Consider the following 23,939-nt stretch of genomic DNA (forward strand, 5'->3'; position numbering starts at 1 on the left):
TGTAAGCCCTGAGATGCTGCAAGAGGCCGGGGGCAGCAGCAGCCGTGGGGCAGAGCTTTGCCTTTAGTAGTAAAGTTCTTTGTCCCACCAGCCTGTGGAAAAGAAGAATGAATAATACAGTGAGATTGCTGGAGCTGTGGAGGATCCCAGTGTTAGAGAGCGTCACTGGGGTAGCGATGCAGCTATCTCTGGGGTGGGGCAGCTGGGGAACAGCTGCATATAACGCTGCATGGGCGTAGCTTGCCCAGGGCTGAGATGCAGCCACCTCTGGGGTGGGGCAGCTGGGGAACAACTGCATATCACGCTGCATGGGTGTAGCTTGCCCAGGGCTGAGATGCAGCCACCTCTGGGGTGGGGCAGCTGGAGAACAGCTGCATATAACACTGGATGGACGTAGCTTGCCCAGGGCTGAGATGCAGCCATCTCTGGGGTGGGGCAGCTGGGGAACAGCTGCATATAACACTGCATGGGTGTAGCTTGCCCAGGGCTGAGATGCAGCCATCTCTGGGGTGGGGCAGCTGGGGAACAGCTGCATATAACACTGCATGGGTGTAGCTTGCCCAGGGCTGAGATGCAGCCATCTCTGGGGTGGGGCAGCTGGCGACCAGCCGCACCTGACGCCAGACTGGGATGACGCACGGTGCCAGAATACGCCTCAACCCACACACTACTGCACGACAGTTTTTACAAGGCCTCGTGCGGTAGCACTGAAAAACTCAGGATTTGCTGGGCAATAACACGGTGGCAGATGGCCCGGAGGTGCAGTTAGAAACACAAGCCGAGCTACTGACTCAAAGGTTGTTTTCCAGAGAAATCTGGGGAGCGGCCAAACCAGTTCCTCCGTGACAAAGGGCAAGTAGCCACCTGAGCCTGCTGTGAACAAGGCTGATGGGCCGTTACCTGGTTCTCAGGGCAGTGGGTGGTGCAAAAAAAAAAAAAATCTATATTTTTAGCAAAGAGCCAGCATGGAGTTTCCTTTCTTCCCCAGCCGGCTGCCGCCTGGCTCCTCACTGAAAGCGCTTTGCCCTAGGGGTAGGGTGACCAGATGTCCCGATTTTATAGGGACAGCCCCCAGTTTGGGGGCTTTTTCTTATATAGGTACCTATTACCCCCCACCCCCGTCCCGATTTTTTACACTTGCTGTCTGCTCACCCTACATGCGGGGACTGGCCTATAAAACGAAGGGGCAGCTGCCCCACGACACCCCATCTCTTGCCCTGCCCTGCGCTCTCTGCCCCAGGAGAGAGACAGGAAATCGGCTCTGGACTCGGGGCGGCGGAGGTGGGGGTGTCCCGGCCTGAAAGCTGGTCAGCAATCTGCAGGGCAGGGAGCCCCCGACACGGTACGAATTGCTCTTTCATGGGTCTCCTGTGGTTCTTCGCAGCACGCGCTATTAAAACACCGTGTGATCGAATCTGCAGCACTGCAATCAATGATTCTGCTATCATTTGCTCGGTTAGGCCTTCGGAAACCTCGTCTCTTGGGGCCATTTCTCATTTTTATGCCTCCTTAACGTGGCCTCACTTAAAAGCGGTCTCTCTGGCTTGTGAATCAGCTGGTTTTCCTGGATTAGCGAATCCCCCCAGTTTAAACGGAAGGGTTCGAATAACTGCGGGAGGCAAAGCCGGCACATGGGTCCCTTAAAGCAGGGGGTTTTCAAACTTTTTTTCCATTTGAAGACCCCTAAAAACATTTTGAATGGAGTGTGGACCCCTTTGGAAATCTTAGACGCAGCCTGCGGACTCCTGGGGGGGTGTGCGGCCCACAGGTTGAAAACCATTGTCTTACAGGAATAATGAACTTAAAAGAAAAGGAGTACTTGTGGCACCTTAGAGACTAACCAATTTATTTGAGCATGAGCTTTCGTGAGCTACAGCTCACTTCATCGGATGCATACCGTGGAAACTGCAGCAGGCTTTATATATACACAGAGAATATGAAACAATACCTCCTCCCACCCCACTGTCCTGCTGGTAATAGCTTATCTAAAGTAATCGTCAGGTTAGGCCATTTAATATAAAGTCTGCTGCAGTTTCCACGGTATGCATCCGATGAAGTGAGCTGTAGCTCACGAAAGCTCATGCTCAAATAAATTGGTTAGTCTCTAAGGTGCCACAAGTACTCCTTTTCTTTTTGCGAATACAGACTAACACGGCTGTTACTCTGGAACTTAAAAGAGTTTGTACTGTTGAGGAGAGGACCAGGCAGGGTGGGACAGGCATTTCTGGGGGGGAATCTAAGACTGGGGGGGTGTTGGGGTCACCCTGCCGTATAACCCAGGCTGGGGAGAACCAGGGGGTGGCGTGCAGGCTGCTGTTACACACAGACATGCCGGTGTGGTTTGCACCGTTTAGGTTGTGAGCAGCCCAGCTGGGAGCTACTTCAGCAAGGCATTAAAGCACCCAGGGTTGCAGGATAGGGGAGACACAGCAGCTCATTAATCTGACTTGTACCCTGATAGGTTATATTCGCCCGGAGCAGAGATGCAGCCACTTCTGGGGCAGGGCAGCTGGGGAACAGCCGCACATAACGCCACATGGGGATGGCTCCCCTGGCCTTGAACCGCAGCCCCTTCTGGGGCAGGGCAGCTGGGGAACAGCTGCTCGCGCGATCTCTCGGTTACTCACTTCCGGGGTGCCTGCGGACTCCGAGCTTTCGGATTTCATCATAGACGAAGATGAGGATGCCGTAAGGCAACGGCACCAGCCACCACTGGAATCTGGATAGGAGCCAGGAGAGAGACCTTAGCCACGGAGAACGAGACGGCAGCACCTGCTCAGCCACAGCGCTGAGCCCTTAGCGGTCGCTAAGCCAGGCTGAAGAACCAACGCTGGTTTCTGGAGCGGCACAGTGCCCTCCAGGGGCATCGGGGCCAGCCCTGCCTGCCTGGGGAGAGCCCCCACCCTGCCCCCCGCAGCACAGCGCCCCCTAGTGCCACGTTGGGGCACCGGGTCCAGCCCTGCCTGCCAGGGGAGAGCCCCCACCCTGCCCCCCGCAGCACAGCGCCCCCTAGTGCCACGTTGGGGCACCGGGTCCAGCCCTGCCTGCCGGGGACAGCCTCCACCCTGCCCCCCGCAGCACAGCGCCCCCTAGTGCCACGCTGGGGCACCGGGTCCAGCCCTGCCTGCCGGGGAGAGCCTCCACCCTGCCCCCCGCAGCACAGCGCCTCCTAGTGCCACGCTGGGGCACCGGGTCCAGCCCTGCCTGCCGGGGACAGCCTCCACCCTGCCCCCCGCAGCACAGCGCCCCCTAGTGCCACGTTGGGGCACCGGGTCCAGCCCTGCCTGCCTGGGGAGAGCCCCCACGCTGCCCCCCGCAGCACAGCGCCTCCTAGTGCCACGTTGGGGCACCGGGTCCAGCCCTGCCTGCCGGGGAGAGCCTCCACCCTGCCCCCCGCAGCACAGCGCCCCCTAGTGCCACGTTGGGGCACCGGGTCCAGCCCTGCCTGCCGGGGACAGCCTCCACCCTGCCCCCCGCAGCACAGCGCCCCCTAGTGCCACGCTGGGGCACCGGGTCCAGCCCTGCCTGCCTGGGGAGAGCCCCCACCCTGCCCCCCGCAGCACAGCGCCCCCTAGTGCCACGTTGGGGCACCGGGTCCAGCCCTGCCTGCCAGGGGAGAGCCCCCACCCTGCCCCCCGCAGCACAGCGCCTCCTAGTGCCACGTTGGGGCACCGGGTCCAGCCCTGCCTGCCAGGGGAGAGCCCCCACCCTGCCCCCCGCAGCACAGCGCCCCCTAGTGCCACGTTGGGGCACCGGGTCCAGCCCTGCCTGCCAGGGGAGAGCCCCCACCCTGCCCCCCACAGCACAGCGCCTCCTAGTGCCACGTTGGGGCACCGGGTCCAGCCCTGCCTGCCAGGGGAGAGCCCCCACCCTGCCCCCCGCAGCACAGCGCCCCCTAGTGCCACGCTGGGGCACCGGGTCCAGCCCTGTCTGCCAGGGGAGAGCCCCCACCCTGCCCCCCGCAGCACAGCGCCCCCTAGTGCCACGCTGGGGCACCGGGTCCAGCCCTGTCTGCCAGGGGAGAGCCCCCACCCTGTCCCCCGCAGCACAGCGCCCCCTAGCGCCGGGCTGAACCAGCAGGGGGTAGCCCAGCTCTCACCGGATGGGCATGAAGTTGAAGATGTTCGGCATGCCGGGACAGTAGCACAGGAAGCAGCCCAGGCAGAGCTGGAACACGATGGCGATCACCAGGATTTTATTCCTGCCACAGAAGCAGACCGTGAGCCCGGGTGAGGCCAGCGAATGGGAGCTGCCCCTGGCTGACACGCTCTCCGTGCAGCTGAATAGGCAGGACCACCCAGCCGCCAGTGATACAGGGACACCCGAGACCAAACCCCCATCTTATAGCGTCTTACACCTGGGAGGATGCTAGCGAATGACTTGCTCGGCACTGAGATGCAGCCACCTCTGGGGCACTGCACCTAGGGAACAGCTGCACAGTGACGCCACACGGGGGTGGGTGAAATGCAGCTGATTCTGGGGTGGGGCAGCTGGGGAACATCTGCACATAACCCTGCATAGAGCTGGCTCATCCGGCGCTGAGATGCAGCCACCTCTGGGGCGGGGCAGCGGGGGAAGAGCCGCACAATGACACCACATGGGGATGGTTCGCCGGGCGCTGAGATGCAGCTGACTCTGGGGGAAGGTAGGCAGCTGAGGAATGGATGGAGAAAAACAGGTCGCCTGCACTCCTGGGTTCTCTCCCCAGTGCCTGCGGGCTCCCTGCTCACCTGAAGAAGCCCTGCTGGAAGACGGAGAGACGGCGAGTCTTGCGGATGAGGACATCTGAGATCTGACACATCTCGATGCTGATGAAGAAGACGGTGTAGCAGGTGTATTCCTGGTACAGGCGCTGCCCAAATGTCTGAGGGTGGGGACGGCGACCAGTCAGAGTCAGCCTCCACCACCATCCACATGGGGAAGGACCCCGTGCCCCATTCCCCAGTCCCCTGAGCCAGCCCTGGGGCCAGATCGGAGACGGCGCCCCCTAGAGGGGAAAGGCGCTGAGTGCCATTCCCTTGAGCCAGCCAGTCTCCTGCCCGTACACTGACATTCAAGAAGGAACCACCCTGGTATCCCAGGCCTTGCTTCCAACCTTCCCGCCCTGGGGCGAGGGGTTGGACCCCCACACACTGAGATTCACAGTCCAGACCTCCACCACAGGAGCTAAAGTTAACAGAGGTCTCTCCAGTAGACTGGCAGCAGCAGTACGGCTGTTATCCTCTAGGTGGGGCTAATGGAGTCGCTCCATTCCCCAGCGGCAGCAGTACGGCTGTTATCCTCTAAGTGGATCTAGCTGCTTCATTTCCTGGCAGCAGCTGTTATCTCGGATGGTCCATCACTCACCCACTCCTGCCCGTAGCTGTCCTGCAGGTCCTGGAGGTGGTCATTCTCCCACTGGGCCCGCAGCCCCACGCAGAGCAGGGGGAACCAGCCCTCCTGGGCCATGGCCGTGAAGTAGTCCGTGAAGCCGGCAAAGGACTGGATGGCCCCTGGGCAGGTGGGGGGAGGGAGGAAAAGCCATGAGGGTGGGATGCCCCCGGCACCCTGGGGACTTGGTGCTGCCCCCTGCTGGCTCCCAACAGGGTGGGATGGGAGGCAAAGCCAGCTGTGTGTGGCTCCACCCATGAGTTCTAACGGGGAGGCGGGATGAGCTCTGTTTGGCCCCGCCCCTGAAGTCCAGCCCCGCTGCCCATATGTCAGAGCCACCCCTTGCCCCCCAAATCTGACCCAATGTCAATCCCTCAAAGAGGGTTAATTAATGTGGGGAAGCCACCAGAACTAGAGGTTCATATATGGTGAGCTATGAAAAAGGGGGGACAGAGGGTTCAAACTGGATCCTCCGGCTCCCAGGCCCCCCTGCTCTACCCACTAGGCTCCACTCCCATCCCAGAGCTGGGGCTAGAACCCAGGCATCCTGCGGGGGACGCACCTATCTGGAAGTAGGAGTACACAGCCAGGGCTTCGTTCACCAGACGGTCGCGTCGCGGGTTTCGGGGCTTCAGGTGCATGATGTCGCTTTCAGCTTTCTCGTAGGCCAGGGACACCGAGGGGAACTAGCGGGGAGAACGAGAGAGACTCGCGGGGCTGAGCTGAGGAACCCAGGTGTCCGGGAGAGTGCCCCCACCCAGCTGCCTGCAGCACAGCGCACCCCTAGTACTGCATTGGGACATCAGGGCCAGCCCTGACTGCCAGGGGAGAGCCCCCACCCTGCTCCCTGAGGCACAGTTCCCCCTAACTCCATGCTGGGGCATTGGGCCAGCCCTGACTGCCAGGGGAGAGCCCCCGCCCCGCTGCCTGCGGCCCAGCACCCGTACTCACAATGTCAGTGCAGAGCTCGATGAAGAGGATGGTGATGCAGCCCAAGGGCAGGGGGACGCTGACCGTGATGTAGATCAGATACGGAGTCAGCTCCGGGATGTTCTTGGTCAGGGTGTACGCGATGGATTTCTTCAGGTTGTCAAAAATCAGGCGGCCTGGGCAGGAACACAGCCGTCAGAGCACCCCCTTCCCGGGGAGACATCCGAACCTCCCCCCGGTACCCTCCGAACCTGTCCTGGGGAGAGCTCCCAATTGCTTGGGAGATGCTCTCAGCCCCTCTTGAGGTCCCAGCTGCATTGTCAGTGCCCCCCACACCCTGGGGAGAGCGCCCCCTGCTGGCCTCCAGGCTGCCTGGCCCATTTGGAGTCTAAGCCCCCCGCTCCATGAGCACCTTGCTCCACGCCGGTGACAATGGAGGCAAAATTGTCATCCAACAGGATCATGTCGGCCGCATTCTTGGCAGCATCAGAGCCAGCGATGCCCATGGCCACCCCGATATCAGCCTTCTTCAGAGCCGGGGAATCATTCACCCCGTCACCTGTCACAGCCACAATGGCACCCTGTGGAGGGGGGACAGGCAGGTCATGGGGGTGGGGGACACGGCGGAAGGGAGGGAGAACATTGGGGGAGGGTGAAAGAAAGAAAGAAAGAAAGAAAGAAAGAAAGAAAGAGCCATAAAAACACAATAAAATGAACAATAAAGAAAATATGTGAAAGCTAGAGAAAGCAAAGAAAGAATATGAAAGAAAGCGAAAAAGAAAGAAGGACCGTGAAAACCAGAGACGAAGGACTGAGCACAGGGCAATAGGCAGAGGGAGCGGGTGGGTTAGCTCCTGGGTGCCTCACCAGTTTCTGACAGCTCTCTACAATGATCAGTTTCTGCTGGGGGGAGGTCCGGGCGAAGACCATCTCGGGGTGCATCTTCAGGATCTCAACCAGCTCCTCGGTTTCCATGTCCTTCAGCTGCCCCCCATTCACCACGCAGGCCCGGGCCTCCCTGGGGAGGGAGAGAGAGCCCCCACTGCTGAGCCACCCCACACAGTGACCCCTGGGGAGGTGCCAACTTTTCTCGGAGCCGGTGGGTACTCGCACCCCCTCCGCCCCCGGCCCCGCCCCCATTCCAACGCCTTCCCCAAAGTCCCCACCCCAACTCAGCCCCCTCCATGCCTCTATTGGACCTCTCCCCAAATCCATGCCCCGGCCCCGCCTCCTTCCCTGTTTGCGCCACTTTCCCCCTCCTCTCTCCCAGCACGGTGCAAGCCCTGGGAGCCGGGGCAGAAGCAGGATGCAACGGCGCGCTCAGGGGAGGAGGCGGAGGTGAGCTGGGGCGGGGGGATGGGGAGCTGCAGAGCACCCACCAATTTTTCCCTGTGGGTTCTCCAGCCCCAGAGCACCCACGGAGTCAGTGCCTATGCCACCCACACAGCATCCCCTGCAGCACAGAGCCCCTTGCTGAGAAACCCCACACAATGCCCTCTGCTGAGCCACCATGCAGGATTCCTGGGTCCTATCCCTGGCTCTGGGAGGGGAGTGGGGTCTAGGGGTTAGAGCAGGGCGGGCTGGGAGCCAGGACTCCTGGGTTCTCTCCCAGCTCTGGGCAGGGATCTCACCACTTGTTGACCTGCTCCACGGGGATGCGCATCCTGGCGGCGATGTCCTCCACTGTCTCACTGCCCTCCGAGATGATGCCCACGCTGGCCGCAATCGCCTTGGCCGTGATGGGGTGATCTCCAGTCACCATGATAACCTGGGGGTGAGGGAAGGGCGTCAGCGCTCCAGGTGGCAGCTTCAGGGAGGGGACTCTGGAGCTGTGAGCTTCCCCAGGACAGTGTCCCAGCAGGGGTGGGGGAGGGGACTCTGGAGCTGTGAGCTTCCCTGGGGCAGTGCCCCAGCCAGGGTGGGGGAGGGGACTCTGAAGCTGTGAGCTTCCCCGGGGCAGTGGCGCAGTACCCGGATTCCGGCAGTACGGCACTTCATGACGGCGTCGGGCACGGTGGCGCGGGGCGGGTCGATCATGGAGATGAGGCCGGCAAAGCAGAGCCCACTGGTGGGGAAGTTCATCTCCTCTGTGTCGAAGGAGAAGCCGCGTGGGAACTGCCCTGGGTCCAGGTACAGGTGGCAGAACCCTGCAGGGAACAGGGCCAGTGAGGGGTGGGGCACTGGGGTTCCCCCCCCAGCACCGCAGTCCCACGTGCCCCATGCCCGGGGATCCTCCATCCCCCTTAGGACTGGGAATTCCCCCCCCTGATCCGCCCACCTGCCCTCCACACCTTGGGGGGCCTCCAGCCTTGGCCCCATGAGTCCCACGCACAGAGCCCCCCACCTCAGTCCCACGTGCCCCACACCCGGGCACCTCCCGCTCCCTAAGCCCCCCCCCCCGCATCCATGTCCCCCACCCTTACCCAGCATGCCCACCCCCAGCCCCCATCCATGCCTCCTTACCCCTCACACCCTCCCCCAGCCCCCATCCATGCCCCCTTACCCAGCACACGCTCTCCCAGCCCCCCCAGGTCCATGTACGCCGTCTGGAATGCCTCCTTCCACTGCTCGTCCAGGGGCAGTTCCTGCCCCTTGATCATGATGGTGGCGCAGCGCTCCAGGATCCGCTCCGGGGCCCCCTTCATCACCAGCAGGTACCGGGGGTCCCGGGGGTCCTCCAACTCATGGATGGACAGCTGTGCGGAGAGCAGGAGGATCAGGACTCCTGGGTTCTATCCTTAGCTCTGGGAGGGGGGTGGGGCCTAGTGGTTAGAGCAGGGGTACTGGGAGTCAGGACTCCTGGGTTCTAGCTCCAGCTCTGGGAGGGGAGTGGGGCCTAGTGGTTTGAGCAGGGGGCTTGGAGTCAGGACACCTGGGTTCTGTCTCCCTCTCCTGGAGTCACTACATCCGCTGGTAGCAGTAGAAGGTTCTTATCCTCCTAACTGGAGCCTAGCAGGACCAGGACGCAAACGCCTGCTGACCTGGAATTTGTTGGTGGAGTTGAAGGGGATTTCACAGGCTTTCTTATAGCGCTCCCGGTACTCCATGACGTTCCCCAGCGTGATCTCGGAGAACTTCAACAGCGCCGTCTCTGAGGCGTCTCCAATCACGATCCTCTGGAGAAGGGAGAACAGGTGAGTGGAATCTGGACTCCCAAGCAGTGCTGAGATGCAGCCACCTCTGGGGTGGGGCAGCTGGGAAACAGCTGCACATAACAGCACATGGGGATGACTCTCCCAGCGCTCAGCTGCAGCCGCCTCTGGAGCGGGGCAGCTGGGGAACAGCCGCACAGCGACACCGCTGCACAGTTATGGCAGGGAAAATAATGCCACATCTAAATGAACGCTCAGGTCGGAGGCACAGTGGAATTATCCTGAGCTGGAGCAGCAAGAGAGAAACTGCCTGATTTCTGAGACTAGAGTCATGAGATCTTTTCATGACCAGCATGAGAGCGCCCCCTGCTGCACCCCCTCCTCACTCTGCTCCCTGCAGCACAGCGCCCGCCAGGGGAGAGCGCCCCCTGCTGAACCCATTTTGTATGTCAGATCTAAGTCCCCATTAAATGATAGGTGGTCAAGCTGTCTATATTGCCAGTCTCGTCTCTCCTGCATACTGGGCCGTACCTTGGGCACCGGCATGTTATCCTGGCCTGATTTGAAGAAGGCTCGATTGCAGAGAGACACAATCTTGCACAGAGCTCTCCATGTCTCCGATGACTGATCGAAGCTCTGCCCTGAAGGAGAGAGAGATTGATATAACAGCCGAGGAGTTCCCTGTCCCGCTTCCGACCTGAAATGTCCCAAAGCACCAGAGAAGCAGGGACGACTTGCCGGGTGCTGAGATGCAGTCACCTCTGGGGCGGGGCAGCTGGGGAACAGCCACACATAATACTGCATGGGAAAAGCCTGCCTGGTGCCAAGATGCAGCCACCTCTGGGGCGGGACAGCTGGGGAACCACTGCACATAACACCGGACTGGGACAGCTTGCCCGGCGCTGGGATGCAGCCACCTCGGGATGGCAGCAGCTGGTTGAACAGTGTCCCATACCTGACTGGTCCTCTGTGGTGTCAGCCGTGTGAATCTGGTTGTCGAACCAGAGATGGGAGACAGTCATGCGGTTCTGGGTCAGGGTACCCGTTTTGTCGGAGCAGATGACAGAGGTGGAGCCCAGAGTTTCCACCGCCTCTAGATTCTTCACCACGCAGTTCTTTCGAGCCAGACGCTTGGCTGTGAGTGAGAGACAGACCTGCCAGGGGAGGAAGGGAGGGAGGGAAAGGAAGAAAGATCAGAGTCAGCATAAACAGCAAAGTATATCAGATGTGAGACCAGATCACTCAGTCAGTAGGAATGCTTCACAAAATCTGGGTTGAATCTGGTATAAAACTGGATCAGAGTCAGTCTAAACATGGCACGCAATCTGGACTGGATTCAATTTGAGACTAGAATCAGAGTTAGTGTAAACATCATTATGCAAAATCTATACTAGATGCAATGAGAGACTAGATCTGAGCTCATGTGAGCACTGTAGAAAACTCAAATTGGATTGGAGACCATCTAAACACAGCCTGAAACCTGGAATGGAATGGGGTAAATCCCGATCGAATGCTGCACCCAGTCTAGACTGGGCTTCTCACAAGAAATTCTTGCTGGTGGCCGCACTGACAATTTTTTTCTTAAAATACTTAATTAACTTGAGGAAAAACGACTAAATATGCACATAGACATGTCCAAATCATTGTCATTTATTTATGTAGGATTTTTTTGCAGACTCAATAATAATGTCCAGTTCTCTATTCTTCACGGGACCTAAGCAGACTAGAAACACAAATAAGGTGCTTTGCCCATTCTTGTCTTTTGTTGTTGTTTCTTGTGGTTTTGGTTGCCTTTTCAAAAAAGACTTGTTAGCTAAGGAAGTCGGCTGCTGTGAAAAGTGATATTTGTATGTTTGTTAATATCACTTTTCATGGTAGACTTGCTAGCTAGCTGGGAGGCTGTGAATGGTGATATTAACAACCGTACAAATATCAATTTTCACAGAAGGCTTACTCAGCCCTGGCAAGCCAGGGGACAAATTAAGCCCTGGATGGGGAGGTGGGAAGGGAGCCAGGGGGCAGTGGGGGGAGGATGGTGGGCCAGGGAGAGAGTGGGGGCTGGGCGTAATGGTGGGGAGGATTGTGGGTCAGGGAGGGAGTGGGGGCTAGGGGTAATTGTGGGGAGGATTGTGGGTCAGGGAGGGAGTGGGGGCCAGGGGTAATGGGTGGGAGGATGGTGGGCCAGGGAGATAGTGGGGGCCGGGATAATGGGGGGGGAGGATGGTGGGCCAGGGAGATAGTGGGGGCCAGGGGTAATGGGGGGGGAGGATGGTGGATCAGGGAGGGAGTGGGGGCCAGGGGTAATCGGGGGAAGGATGGTGGGCCAGGGGCAGTGGGGGGGCAGTGAGCCCAGGGTCCAGGGCCAGACCCCGAAGCCCTGTGGCTGTGGGCCGGAGCCCAGCACTGCAGCCTGCTACTGCATGGCTGGGTACACGGCCGGAGCCCGAGCCCGAAGTCGCACGACTGGAGCCTGCCCCCTGCTGCCCCAGGGCTGAAGCCCGAGACTCACCACCCCCAGGAAGGTGGGGCCTAACTGGCCGCCTGCTTCTCTGGCATTTGTGGCTCCAGAGGGGGGAAGGGACCAACCCCTTCTGGTGGCCCTGGGGGAGAGGCACTGCTCTGAGCCCCCCCAGTCGCAAGAAAAGCCCCTGGTGGCCACATTTGAGAAACGCTGATCTAGACTGGATCTAGTGTGGAACTGGATTAGGAGTTGGTCCAAATACTGCAAAATCAGGACTGGATCTGATGTGAGACCGGTCCCTGAATACTGTCTCAAAGAATCTGAATCTGGATCCATTATTGGACCAATATGAAATGATCTTGGACTCAAACTATTTATAAAATCTGGACTGGATTCACTATAAAACTGGATGAGAGTCAGTCTAAGTATTGTATATAACACAGAATCCAGTGTTACACCAGATCAGAGTCAGTCTAAACACCACAAAACCTGAACCGGATCCAGAATGAGGCTGAAGACCTAGACTGAATCCACGCTGAGACTGGATCGGAATCAGCCTAAATGCTGCACAAAACCTGGGCTGGATTTAGCACAAAACTGGCTCAAGGTCAGCCTAACCACTGCATTAAATCTGGTCTGGATTTGGTGTGAGGCCGGATTGGCATTAGTGTGAAAACAACGTAAAACATCGACCGGCACCTGCACAAAGCAAGATCGGAGGCAAACTATGTATAAAACCTGGACCGGATCTAGTGTGAGACTGGATTGGAGTCAAGATGAACCTGAAAGAAAACCCAGACTGGATTAAAGTCAGGGTGAAGCTGGCACAAAACCTGGACTGGATCCCTTGTGAGACCAGCTCGGAGTCAGGACCCTGCAAGGGCTGGTCAAGGGGGACTTACCGTGACGGTGGCCAGCAGCCCCTCAGGCACGTAGGCCACCACGATAGCCATGAAGAAGACCATGGCCTTGAGGAATGGGTAGCCGATCACCATGGCGACGATGAAGAAGGTTCCCCCGAAGAAGATGGCCAGGCCGGCGATGATATCCACAAAGTGCTCGATTTCGATGGCGATGGGTGTCTTCTCGTTCTCCACGCCCGAGGCCAGGCTGGCGATGCGCCCGATGATGGTGCGGTCTCCGGTGTTAACGATGATGCCGGTGGCGGTGCCTGCGGGAGGGATCCGCTGAGATGCAGCCACCTCTGGGGTGGGGCAGCTGGGGAACAGCTGCACATAACAGTGCCCAGGGAGGGCTCGCTTGGCACTGAGATGCAGCCATCTCTGGGGCGGGGCAGCTGGGGAACAGCTGCACATAACAGTGCCCAGGGAGGGCTCGCTTGGCACTGAGATGCAGCCATCTCTGGGGCGGGGCAGCTGGGGAACAGCTGCACGGAACAGTGCCCAGGGAGGGCTCGCTTGGCACCGAGATGCAGCCACCTCTGGGGCGGGGCAGCAGGGGAACAACCTCACAGGAATACGGCACAGTGATTTAGGACAGGATGTGAAGGAGAATCTTGTATCCAGTTGAAACCACAGGAGGGAATTTAGAGACAGCGCCTGCCACTGAGCCATCCCACACTCCACCCACGAACGGGGCCAGCCCTGACTGCCGGGGAGAGCCCCCTGCCCCGCTCCCTGCAGCACAGCGCCCCCTAGTGCCATGCTGGGGCATTGGGGCCAGCCCTGACTGCTAGGGGGAGAGCGCCCCCAGCTGGGTCTCCCCTTCACGTGCCAATGGGACCCTTCCCTGCTGGCACCTTCCAGGCACATGGTGGAGAAGAAGGCGATGTTCCTGGTCTCCAGGGGACTCTCGTGGGTGCACTCGGGGGCTCTGGTCTGGGGCTCGGACTCCCCTGTCAGAGATGAGTTATCCACCTGCAAGAGAGAGCCCAGTGGGTCAGTGCCACCCTGAATCCCCCCCTTTGCCCCAGCTTGGAGGCCTCTGGCGTGGATGGCAGGCTGTGGGGTGGGGTGGGGTGGGGTGGAGGGGTGAGGGAGCAGGCCCAGGAGTGTGGGGGAAGATCAATGGGTGCCCAAGTGATCAGCTGGGCAGATGGATAGGAACCGTCCAGCAGGAGGCAGAAAAACACACACACACACACACAGAACGTACCCCATGTTCCCCCACCCCCATGCCCATCTAAGGCAGAACCCCCCCCCCCCCCCCGCCGCACCTTGCAGCCCTGTGCTGAGATGATCCGGATGTCGGCCGGGACCCTGTCCCCGCCCTTGATCTCCACCAGGTCACCCACCACCAGCTGGTTGGCGTTGATCTGGAATTTGTCCCCGTCCCGAATCACCGTGGCTTGCTAGGAGAGCGAGAAGAGTCAACGTTAACCTTAGAGCTCCAGCCACACGGGGACGTTGCACGGTGAAGGCTCGCCCAGCGCTGAGATGCAGCCACCTCTGGGGTGGGGCAGCTGGGGAACAGCAGCACATAGGTATGGCTCTGCTTTAAGCAGTCCCCTCTCAGAGCTAGGGATAGAACCCAGGAGTCCTGGCTCCCAGTCCCCCCGCTCTAACCACTAGACCCCCACCCCCAGTGCAATGACTGGGGTATGAATGGCCTGGATTCCTCTCCCAGCCCTACTGCTTACCTGTGGCACAAGATTCTTGAAGCTGGCGATGATATTGGTGCTCTTGAACTCCTGGTAGTAGCCAAAGCAGCCAGTCACGACCACCACAGCGATGAGCGCAATAGCCAGGTACAGCTGCCCAGGGGGAGGGCACAGGGAGAAAGGTTATTACTCATCCCCTGGCCCAGCAGTGCCCCCTGCTTTGCCAAGCTGCCTGAGTCTGCAGAGAGCCTGGGACAACCCGCTCCCCTCCCAGAGCTGGGGAGAGAACCCAGGAGTCCTGGCTCCCAGCTCCTCCCCCCACCCCCGCTCTAACCACTGGACCCCACTCCCTTCCTAGACTCAGGGATAGAACCCAGGAGTCCTGGCTCCCAGCCCCCCCAGTCTAACCCACTAGACTCCACTGCCCTCCCGGAGCCAGGGATGGAACCCAGGTGTCCTGACCCCTCCCCCGAGCTCTAACTCACTAGATCCCACTCCCCTCCCAGAGCCAGGGATGGAACCCAGGTGTTCTGACCCCTCCCCCACACCATGGAGTACCCACGTTATCTGCGCTGGTCAGGTCTCCTTGGCCGCACTGGATGCCAAAGGCTATGAGGCAGATGGCAGCAGCCACCCACATCAGGCACTGCAGCCCCCCGGCCAGCTGGCGGGCGAATTTGACATATTCAGGAGTCCCCTTGGGGGGTTTGAGCTCGTTGGGGCCATCCCGGAGCAGGATCTCTCCTGCCACTGTGCTGTTCATGCCCTGGATGCAGATAGAGAGAGTGTCCCATGTTAGCTGGAGCTACTCCTATGCTATGTGGGGGCGTGGCTATAAAATGGGGTGGAGCTACTTCACAGGGGCGGGGCTATTAGGTGGGGGTGGGGCTTCAATAAAGGTGTGGGGCTATGAGAGTTTCTAGGATCTCCAGAACCACCTTTGTCCACCCACTTTCCTGTCTGTAGCTTCTCCACCTTTTCTCAATTTCCTCTCCAGAGATCAACATGCACCCAGGGCCGGGCGGAGAGCCAAGGCCCCAGCTCCAGGAGTCAGCAGAATGCTGCAGGATCTCAGCTTTCATTAAAAAAAATTAAGCCAGGTTCTAGCTCTTGTGGTGGGGGAGCAAAGCTCTGAAATGTGCCCGATGCCTGTCTGAGTTTGCAGAGAGCCTGAGCTGATTGCTCAGCAAGGGCTGAAAACAGCACTATTTATGGCAGTCTTCCTCCCACTGTCTGGTGTCCCTCTCACCCCAACTGGGGCACTGCCCTCAGGAAGCTCATAGCTCTGGAGATACCTTCTAAACCTGGCTGGGGCACTGCTTAGAGGAAGCTCACAGCCCTGGGGACAAATCACAGTCTGTCTGAATACACGGGGGATTGAAGAAGGAGCCCCCAGCCCAAAAAGCAGTGGCTCTCAAAGCCCGGTGGGGATGGGCTACCCTGTAGAGGGCACGGTCACCTTCGGGGGGGGGGGCACAGCCAGAGAAGGTGTGCTGTACTCTAGCCCCTGGGCTGTACTGGAGCAAGGCGTCTGAAGTAAATGGCACCCAGGGCTGGCTTGAGAGGCACAGACCTACCTGGCCTCCATCTTGGGGGCCCTTACCTTGTTCACGTTGGTTTGGTACTTCAGCTCCAGGTCTTCCACTGAGAGCTGATGATCATCCTGGAGGAGAGAAGGGAGCCCAGAGTGGGTGAATGGGCTGCCCCAAGCATGACTGACGCTGCCTGGGTCTGCCGAGAGCCTGAGCCCGTCGCTGGGAGAGGGGGGAGCTGCCCCAGGTGTGACAGACACAGCGACGCTGCCTGGGTCTGCCGAGAGCCTGAGCCCGTCGCTGGGAGAGGGGGGAGCTGCCCTGGGTGTGACAGACACAGTGACGCTGCCTGGGTCTGCCGAGAGCCTGAGCCCGTCGCTGGGAGAGGGGGGAGCTGCCCTGGGTGTGACTGACACAGCGACGCCGCCTGAGTCTGCCGAGAGCCTGAGCCCATCGCTGGGAGAGGGGGGAGCTGCCCCAGGTGTGACAGACACAGCGACGCCGCCTGAGTCTGCAGAGAGCCTGAGCCCGTTGCTGGGAGAGGGGGGAGCTGCCCCAGGTGTGACAGACACAGTGATGCCACTTGAGTCTGCCGAGAGCCTGAGCCTATTGCTCTGAGATGGGGGGTTGTCTACAGCTGCCTCTAGCTCCAGACAGAAGCTAACAGTTCTACTACTACTGCCAGCGGCTTGAGCAACAGAGCTTTGTGCGAGGCCCATGTTCGAGTCTTGTGGCTGCCCCCAGTCTGGCTGCCCCTACTCACCACGTCCATCTCTTTCTTCATGCTCTCCAGCTTCTCCTTCTTCTTCGCCGCCTTGTTCGTCTTCTTCTTCTTGATCTTCACGTCCACGGCACCATCGCCCTGCTTCTCCATCTCCACCGAGTACATCTCGTATTGGTCCTGTGGAGAGAACAGCCCTGCTGCTGTCGGCCTTTGGGGGAGTTGCTCCCTGAGCTTGACAAGTAGAGGGCGGCGCTGAAGGGACCCAGTTGGGTCTCTGTGCAAGATAACAGCCCTACTACTGCTGCTGGTAGGCGATAAGGCATCTCGATGCCTGGGTATTCAGCTCAGCAGCCCCTGGGGTCTACGACTGGCTCTGTGAAGGGAGTGGGGTCTGGTGGTTGGGGGGGGGCTGGGAGCCAGGACTCCTGGGGTCTCTCCCTGGCTCTGTGAAGGGAGTGGGGTCTGGTGATTAGAGCGGGGGGAGGGGGGGGCGGGGGCTGGGAGCCAGGACTCCTGGGTTCTCTCCCTGGCTCTGTGAAGGGAGTGGGGTCTGGTGGTTAGAGCGGGGAGGGGGCTGGGAGCCAGGACTCCTGGGTTCTCTCCCTGGCTCTGGGAGGGGAGTGGGGTCTGGTGGTTAGAGCGGGGAGGTATGGGAGCCAGGACTCCTGGGGGTCTCTCCCTGGCTCTGGGAGGGGAGTGGGGTCTGGTGGTTAGAGCAGGGGGGGGCTGGGAGCCAGGACTCCTGGGTTCTACGCCTGGCTCTGGGAGGGGAGTGGGGTCTGGTGGTTAGAGCGAGGGGGCTGGGAGCCAGGACTCCTGGGTCCTGTAGCACTGGTTCAGATGACTTCACATCCCTTTGTTCCTCCTCAGCACTGCATCCAAGTGGTTTGCTGGGGCTCGTAGCGTGTGCCCAGACGCGAGGGGTGGCGCGGTTCACCTCATTCTCTCATTGACAGCGGTTCTCTAAGCCATCAAAAGGCTGGTGCAGAAGGGAGAGTGCCCCCCTATTGCGCCTGGGTCGCCTAGCACAGCGTCCCCTAGCGCCGCCCTGGGGCATTGGGGCCAGCCCTGAGTGCCAGGAGGCCGTGGAGTCCTCTGGCTGCGAAATGTCCAGCCATGTGGGAGTCTCACAGCTGGGCCAATTGTTCCTTGTGCGGCCCCCAGGAGGCGCCATTTATCTGACTCGATTACACCCCCGGCCACCTCCAATTGGAAAGTCAAATAACAAAACAGATGGGTGCTTGCTGTGAAATTAAAAATTTCAAAGTCCTCTATCCATCCCTCCTCATATACACCATCTATCCATCCATCCCCACGTACCCCCTCTATCCATCCAGCCCCATACACACCCTCTATCCATCCATCCCATGTACCCCCTCTATCCATCCTTCCCCATGTACCCCCTCTATCCATCCTTCCCCATACACACTCTCTATCCATCCTTCCCCATACACACCCTCTATCCATCCATCCCCACGTACCCCCTCTATCCATCCAGCCCCATACACACCCTCTATCCATCCATCCCATGTACCCCCTCTATCCATCCATCCCCATACACACCCTCTATCCATCCATCCTTCCCCATACACACCCTCTATCCATCCATCCCCACATACCCCCTCTGTCCATCCATCCCCATGTACCCCTTCTATCCATCCCTCCATCTCCATTCGCCCCCTCTATCCATCCATCCCCATACACACCCTCTATCCATCCATCCCCACATACCCCCTCTATCCATCCATCCCCATGTACCCCCTCTATCCATCCTTCCCCATACACACCCTCTATCCATCCATCCCCACATACCCCCTCTATCCATCCATCCCCATGTACCCCTTCTATCCATCCCTCCATCTCCATTCGCCCCCTCTATCCATCCATCGCCATACACACCCTCTATCCATCCATCCCCATTTGCCCCCTCTATCCATCCATCCCCATGTACCCCCTCTATCCATCCATCCCCATACACACCCTCTATCCATCCATCCCCATTTGCCCCCTCTATCCATCCATCCCCATGTACCCCCTCTATCCATCCATCCCCATACACACCCTCTATCCATCCATCCCCATTTGCCCCCTCTATCCATCCATCCCCATACACACCTTCTATCCATCCATCCCCATGTACCCCTTCTATCCATCCCTCCATCTCCATTCGCCCCCTCTATCCATCCATCCCCATACATACCATCTATATATCCATCCCCACATATCCCCTCTATCTATCCATCCCCACATACCCCCTCTATCCATCCATCCCCATTTGACCCCTTCTTCCATTCATCCCCATACACAGTCATCTCACTATTCATCCATCCAGCCCCACATACTCCCCTCTATCTATCCATCCATCCATCCATCCCCATATACCCTCTCTATCCACCTATCTATCTAGCCCCGTACACACTCTCGATTTACCGAGCTGTCCACAAGGAGACCCAGCACCCTGGCATCTGGCCCCTTCCCACTGCAGAGAATCAGAGCCCGGCCCTTACCGCTTTCCCCATCCTGGCTCTCTGGGCGCCCAGCAGGTGGGACACTCTGGGGACGGTGGCCGCGCTGGCAGAGGGACGGCTGCACAGCTAGTGCTGGCAGTTCAGCCCGGGCAAGCACCCGGGTCCGGCAGGGAGCCTTTTATGCTGTCCCGGGGGACCTTCCCCACCCACTGCGGACGCTGCGGTGCCATGGCTGGGCCCCCCTCGTGCGTGAGCCTTGAAGTCACAGCCCAGGAGCCGATAACCTTGGCGGGTGGAGAACAAAACACTGCGATCACCTTGGGATGACCCCCGCGGGGAACCAACGCGCCTGGCGCTGGTGAGGACCAGCAAGGTGACACCCCCCTGGCTTGGGAGAAAGGGACACAGCCCTCCAGCTGTGGGGGCTGGGAGCCAGGACTCCTGGGTTCTCTCCCCAGCTCTGGGAGGGGAGTGGGGTCTAGTGGTTAGAGCGGGGGGGGAGGCTAGAAGCCAGGACTCCTGAGTTCTATTCCCAGCTCTGGGAGGGGAGTGGGGTCTAGTAGTTGGGGGAGGGGGCGGGGCTGGGAGCCAGGACTCCTGGGTGCTCTCCTCAGCTCTGGGAGGGGAGTGGGTCTAGTAGTTAGAGCAGGGTGGGGCTAGAAGCCAGGACTCCTGGGTTCTACCCCTGGCTCTGGGAGGAGAGTGGGATCTAGTGGTTAGAGCAGGGTGGGGCTGGGAGCCAGGACTCCTGAGTTCTATTCCCAGCTCTGGGAGGGAAGTGGGGTCTAGTGGTTAGAGCAGGGTGGGGCTAGGAGCCAGAAGTCTTTCTACACTCCGTGGAGCACAGAAAGTGGGGGGAAGTGGCCTTGTTCTGGGAATAAATAAGAGTCAAGAGATTTTAAAAATCATAGTCAAGTTCAGATCATGAACAGGTGACGAGAGATCAGGGGCCCAGATCCCAGCTGGGGTCACGGGCAGCACTGGGTTCCTCCTGGTTTCCGCAGTGGAGGATCCGGCTCGGTGTTCAGCGGAGCGGCTGGCACGTGACGTGACTTGTCAGTTTTCTCTGGGCCGCTGACCTTAGGGACAAGCATTTGATTCTGCTGCAGAGAATATCAGGGGATGCTGGAGCAATCTGTACGGGCGACGGGGGGACGGGGGGGGGCTGAGAGCCATTGAACCAAACGGCAAACCCTGTATCTGATGGAAACCACTTCAAGCCAGCGGGTGCAGCATCAGCACCCCGAGTTCCAGCACCTCTGCAGAATGTGCCTCCAGAGGCAAAGTGGCCTAGTGGTTAAGGTGGGGGGATAAACATTCAGGTTCAATGCCCAGGACTGTCGTAGCCTCGCTGGGTGACCTTGGACAAGTCACTGCAGAGCTCCGTGCCTCGGTTTCCCCACCTGTAAAGTGGGAAGAAGAATCCTGCCTGTGTCTAGTTACAGAGTGACCTGGGCAGGGACTGTCTCTCGCTCTGTGTCTGGGCAGCGCCCGGCATGACGGGACCCTGATCCCAGCTGGGGCAGGGCCTGTCTCTGGCTGTGTCTGAGCAGCGCCTGGCACAACGGAGCCCTGATCCCAGCTGGGGCAGGGCCTGTCTCTGGCTGTGTCTGGAGAGTGCCTGGCACAGTGAGTGCCGGGACCAGTCTGTGCTATATATACCTACAGGTCTCTCTCTCCCTTGGGCAGCTCACAAGCACAAACAAGGTGGGTGTTTCCATTCCACTTCCTTCGGGTTGTCGTCTACAGCTGGGCAGCTTGTGGGGCCGGCCGGAGCTGGCTCAGGAGCCTCAAGGGACGCAGCTCTCCGTGGCGCCCTCCTGAGCGGGCGTCGTGCTGGTGCTGAGTTGGGCAGACGGGGCATTTTGCTGGCCCTGGGTCCGGCCAGCTTCAGGGATGGTGCGATGGTTTGTCTCAGCCCTTCCGCTGCAGGGCCTGACTCATGCTGCAGAGAAAAGGTAGTAAAACAACTCCTGTGTTGGCCAAACGGGGAAACTGAGGCATGACAAGGGGAATGATTGTCCCAAGGGCAACAGGGATACAACCTAGGAGTCCTGGCTCCCTGCCCCCCCCTGCTCTAACCACTAGCCCCCACACCCCTCCTGAGCTGGGGATCCTCCAGTGGTTCCGACACCCCCCCGTGGCCCAGGCTGGTGCTGGCTCAGCAATTTCCCATCTCTGACCTTGCAGGGCCCTTGGCCTGATAACAGCCACTTTGTCCCAGCCACGTGTGACTGTCTGGGCACAAGCAGGCCGGAGCCAGCGGTACCCCCCTCCCCCCACCCTTATCATGGCTGGGTTATCGGGCGGGCGGCGAGATTGCGGGCAGGGGGGGAGGGAGGGAGGGGCTCCTCACGGACTGGCACGCACATTCACCGACACACACGCCCAGTGACACGCACACACATTGATACACACACACACGCAGGGACACACGCACCCTGACACATGCAGGCCGGAGCCCGTTGTCACACACAAGCACCCCACAAAGGCGGACGTCACCCTAACTGGTGCCTGGAAGCCTGACTCTGCCGGCTAAGAGTCAAACCATTTTCAGGTGGAGGTGGTTGTTTGAAGACAACTGTCCCTTTAAGCATGGCTGCACTGAGCTGGGGTGGTTCTCAGAGGCCTGGCAGCCCTGGGGATCAGGGTGGGGGGCAGTGCTGCCCCCTGCTGGCCACGCTTCTATGCTGCTCTCTGGCTCCCTCCTGCCTTCCTCACTGAGCTGCCCTGAGAAATTCCTGGGTGCTGTGGGTGAGTTTGTAGGTAGAGAGAGCCAGGACTCCTAGGTTCTCTCCCCGGCTCTGGGAGTGGAGTGGGGTCTAGTCGTTAGAGCAGAGGGGCTGGAAGCCAGGACTCCTGGGTTCTCTCCCCGGCTCTGGGAGCGGAGTGGGGTCTAGTCGTTGTGGGGGGGGGGGAGGGAGCTGGAAGCCAGGACTCCTAGGGTCTATCCCAGCTCTGGGAGGGGAGAAGGGACTAGTGCTTGGAGCAGGGAGGGCTGGGAGCCTGGACTCCTGGGTTCTATCCCCAGTTCGGTAGCACATGTTTCTTTAAACTGATGTGATTAGATAAAATCAAGAGCCACGTCCGGCCTGATGCTGAGGCTCCCTCCCTTTGACCTGAGCACACCAGGAAATGGGAACAATTTCGCCTGACTTGTTGGAATTCCTGCCCTTGCCTGGCACTTCCTGCTGGCTGTGCTATAGATAGCTCGGAGCTGCCAGCAGGGAAAGCTCAGGCAATGGTCAGCCTGTGGGCATCCCTCCTGCACCCCCATCGCTGTTATAGAGCCACAAGCCCAGCTAGCCCAGTGCCCACCCTGTCCCTACAGCCCTGGATCTGACCCATGGGCCCATCTAGCCCGGTATCCTGCCCCCTTCCAGATCAGACCCCTGGGCACACAATGGCTGTGCCCTTGGCTTGTTCCCCGGCTGTGTCAGCCCCTCTCCTGGGGACACGCAACCTGGTACTTTCCTTGCCCCAGTGGGCAGGGCTGTAAGGCATGTGTGACACTCTGCACCCCAAAGCAACACCCTGGCACCCCCATATTTACCATGGTGATATAATCATGATATGTTTTGTACCAAGTCTGCTTTGTGAGGTACTAGGTTAAAAGGCTTGATCTGTTGGACATTAATATCCCGTTGGATTGGATGTGTTGTCATTGCGTGGGGAGCTGTGATGTTTTGCTACGTGTGAGTTACTGAAATAGGTTGTGAGGTTGGGAACCCCCAAAACTAGCCTTTCAGGTACAACAACAGAGGAGCCAGAAATGAATCCACACTCCCAAGGACTATCACAGGAGCTGTAAACAATGATGGCTTTCCCAGAGAACATGTAGACAATGGACACCGTTTGACTCACTTCATTGCAAAAGATCTTTCCAGCAAGCCGTAGGAACAAATAAGGGAGGGGAAGTGACATCATCACTTGGCCTTTCTCCCCCACACAACTCAACAGCTGGAAACACATCTGGAGGACAAAGACTGAATGGAGCAGGTGGCCCCAGGCAGGAAAGGAGAGTCCCAGGTTGTGTATGAAGGAACAACAACAATACCATCAGGGTGAGACACGAAATCCTGTCTAGATTATAGGACTCAGATTGTGATTTTACTTTTATTTCTCAGGTGACCAACTGTGATCTCTACGCTCACTACTTATAATCACTTCCAATTGGTCTGTAGTTAATAGATCTGTTTTATGTTTTACCTAAAACAGTTGTGACAAAGTTCCTGCTCTACCTTGGTGGGTCTTGTGCTTATTGGCGGATTTGCTCGCCTTGGAGCTTCACGGCAGCCCTCAGCTTGGCCGTTTTTCTGAACCCACAGTCCAGGTCGACTCCTCCTGTGTCTGACCAGGAGTTGGGAGGATTTTAGCGGGAACCCGGGCCCACCCTCTACTCTGGGTTCCAGCCCAGGGCCCTGTGCAATGCAGCTGTCTAGACTGCCTCCTGGAACAGCTGTGTGACAGCTACAACTCCCTGGGCTACTTCCCCATGGCCTCCTCCCAGCCCCTTCTTTATCCTCGCCATAGGACCTTCCTCCTGGTGTCTGATAATGCTTGAACACCTCAGTCCTCCAACAGTCCGCGTTCTCACTCTCAGCTCCTAGTGCCCCTTGCTCCCAGCTCCTCACACGCACCCCACAAACTGAAGTGAGCTCCTTTTTAAACCCAGGTGCCCTGATTAGCCTGCCTTAATTGATTCTAGCAGCTTCTTGATTGGCTGCAGGTGTTCTAATCAGCCTGTCTTAATTGTCTCCAGAAGGTTCCTGATTGTTCTGGAACCTTTCCTGTTACCTTAC

General features: G+C 59.0%; 1 protein-coding gene across 1 annotated transcript; it reads right to left on the reverse strand.

The window, feature by feature from the left end:
* Nucleotides 1-63: 63 nt before the first annotated feature.
* Nucleotides 64-19,188, reverse strand: ATP4A (ATPase H+/K+ transporting subunit alpha). The gene is made up of 23 exons (XM_077841713.1): nt 19,177-19,188; nt 16,709-16,846; nt 16,017-16,076; nt 14,976-15,179; nt 14,453-14,566; nt 14,030-14,164; nt 13,613-13,730; nt 12,756-13,024; nt 10,348-10,546; nt 9,924-10,033; nt 9,282-9,416; nt 8,804-8,996; nt 8,272-8,447; nt 7,932-8,068; nt 7,168-7,318; nt 6,713-6,881; nt 6,322-6,476; nt 5,933-6,056; nt 5,347-5,492; nt 4,731-4,864; nt 4,100-4,201; nt 2,628-2,719; nt 64-92 (listed from the first exon to the last, which is right to left on the reverse strand). The coding sequence occupies exons 1-23, from the start codon at nt 19,186-19,188 to the stop codon at nt 64-66; spliced, it is 3,102 nt and encodes a 1,033-aa protein (XP_077697839.1).
* Nucleotides 19,189-23,939: the final 4,751 nt, after the last annotated feature.

This window comes from Eretmochelys imbricata, chromosome 24, assembly GCF_965152235.1.
Source record: "Eretmochelys imbricata isolate rEreImb1 chromosome 24, rEreImb1.hap1, whole genome shotgun sequence".
Classification (NCBI taxonomy): Eukaryota; Metazoa; Chordata; order Testudines; family Cheloniidae; genus Eretmochelys; species Eretmochelys imbricata.

Excerpts from the sequence above, each read along its gene's own strand:
- ATP4A (XM_077841713.1), bottom strand. Across the intron at positions 15,180-16,016 it reads ACCAAACCAACGTGAACAAG|GGCATGAACAGCACAGTGGC; the intron begins GTAAGGGCCCCC and ends ATCTGCATCCAG. Across the intron at positions 8,069-8,271 it reads GCCGTACTGCCGGAATCCGG|GTTATCATGGTGACTGGAGA; the intron begins GTACTGCGCCAC and ends CCTCACCCCCAG.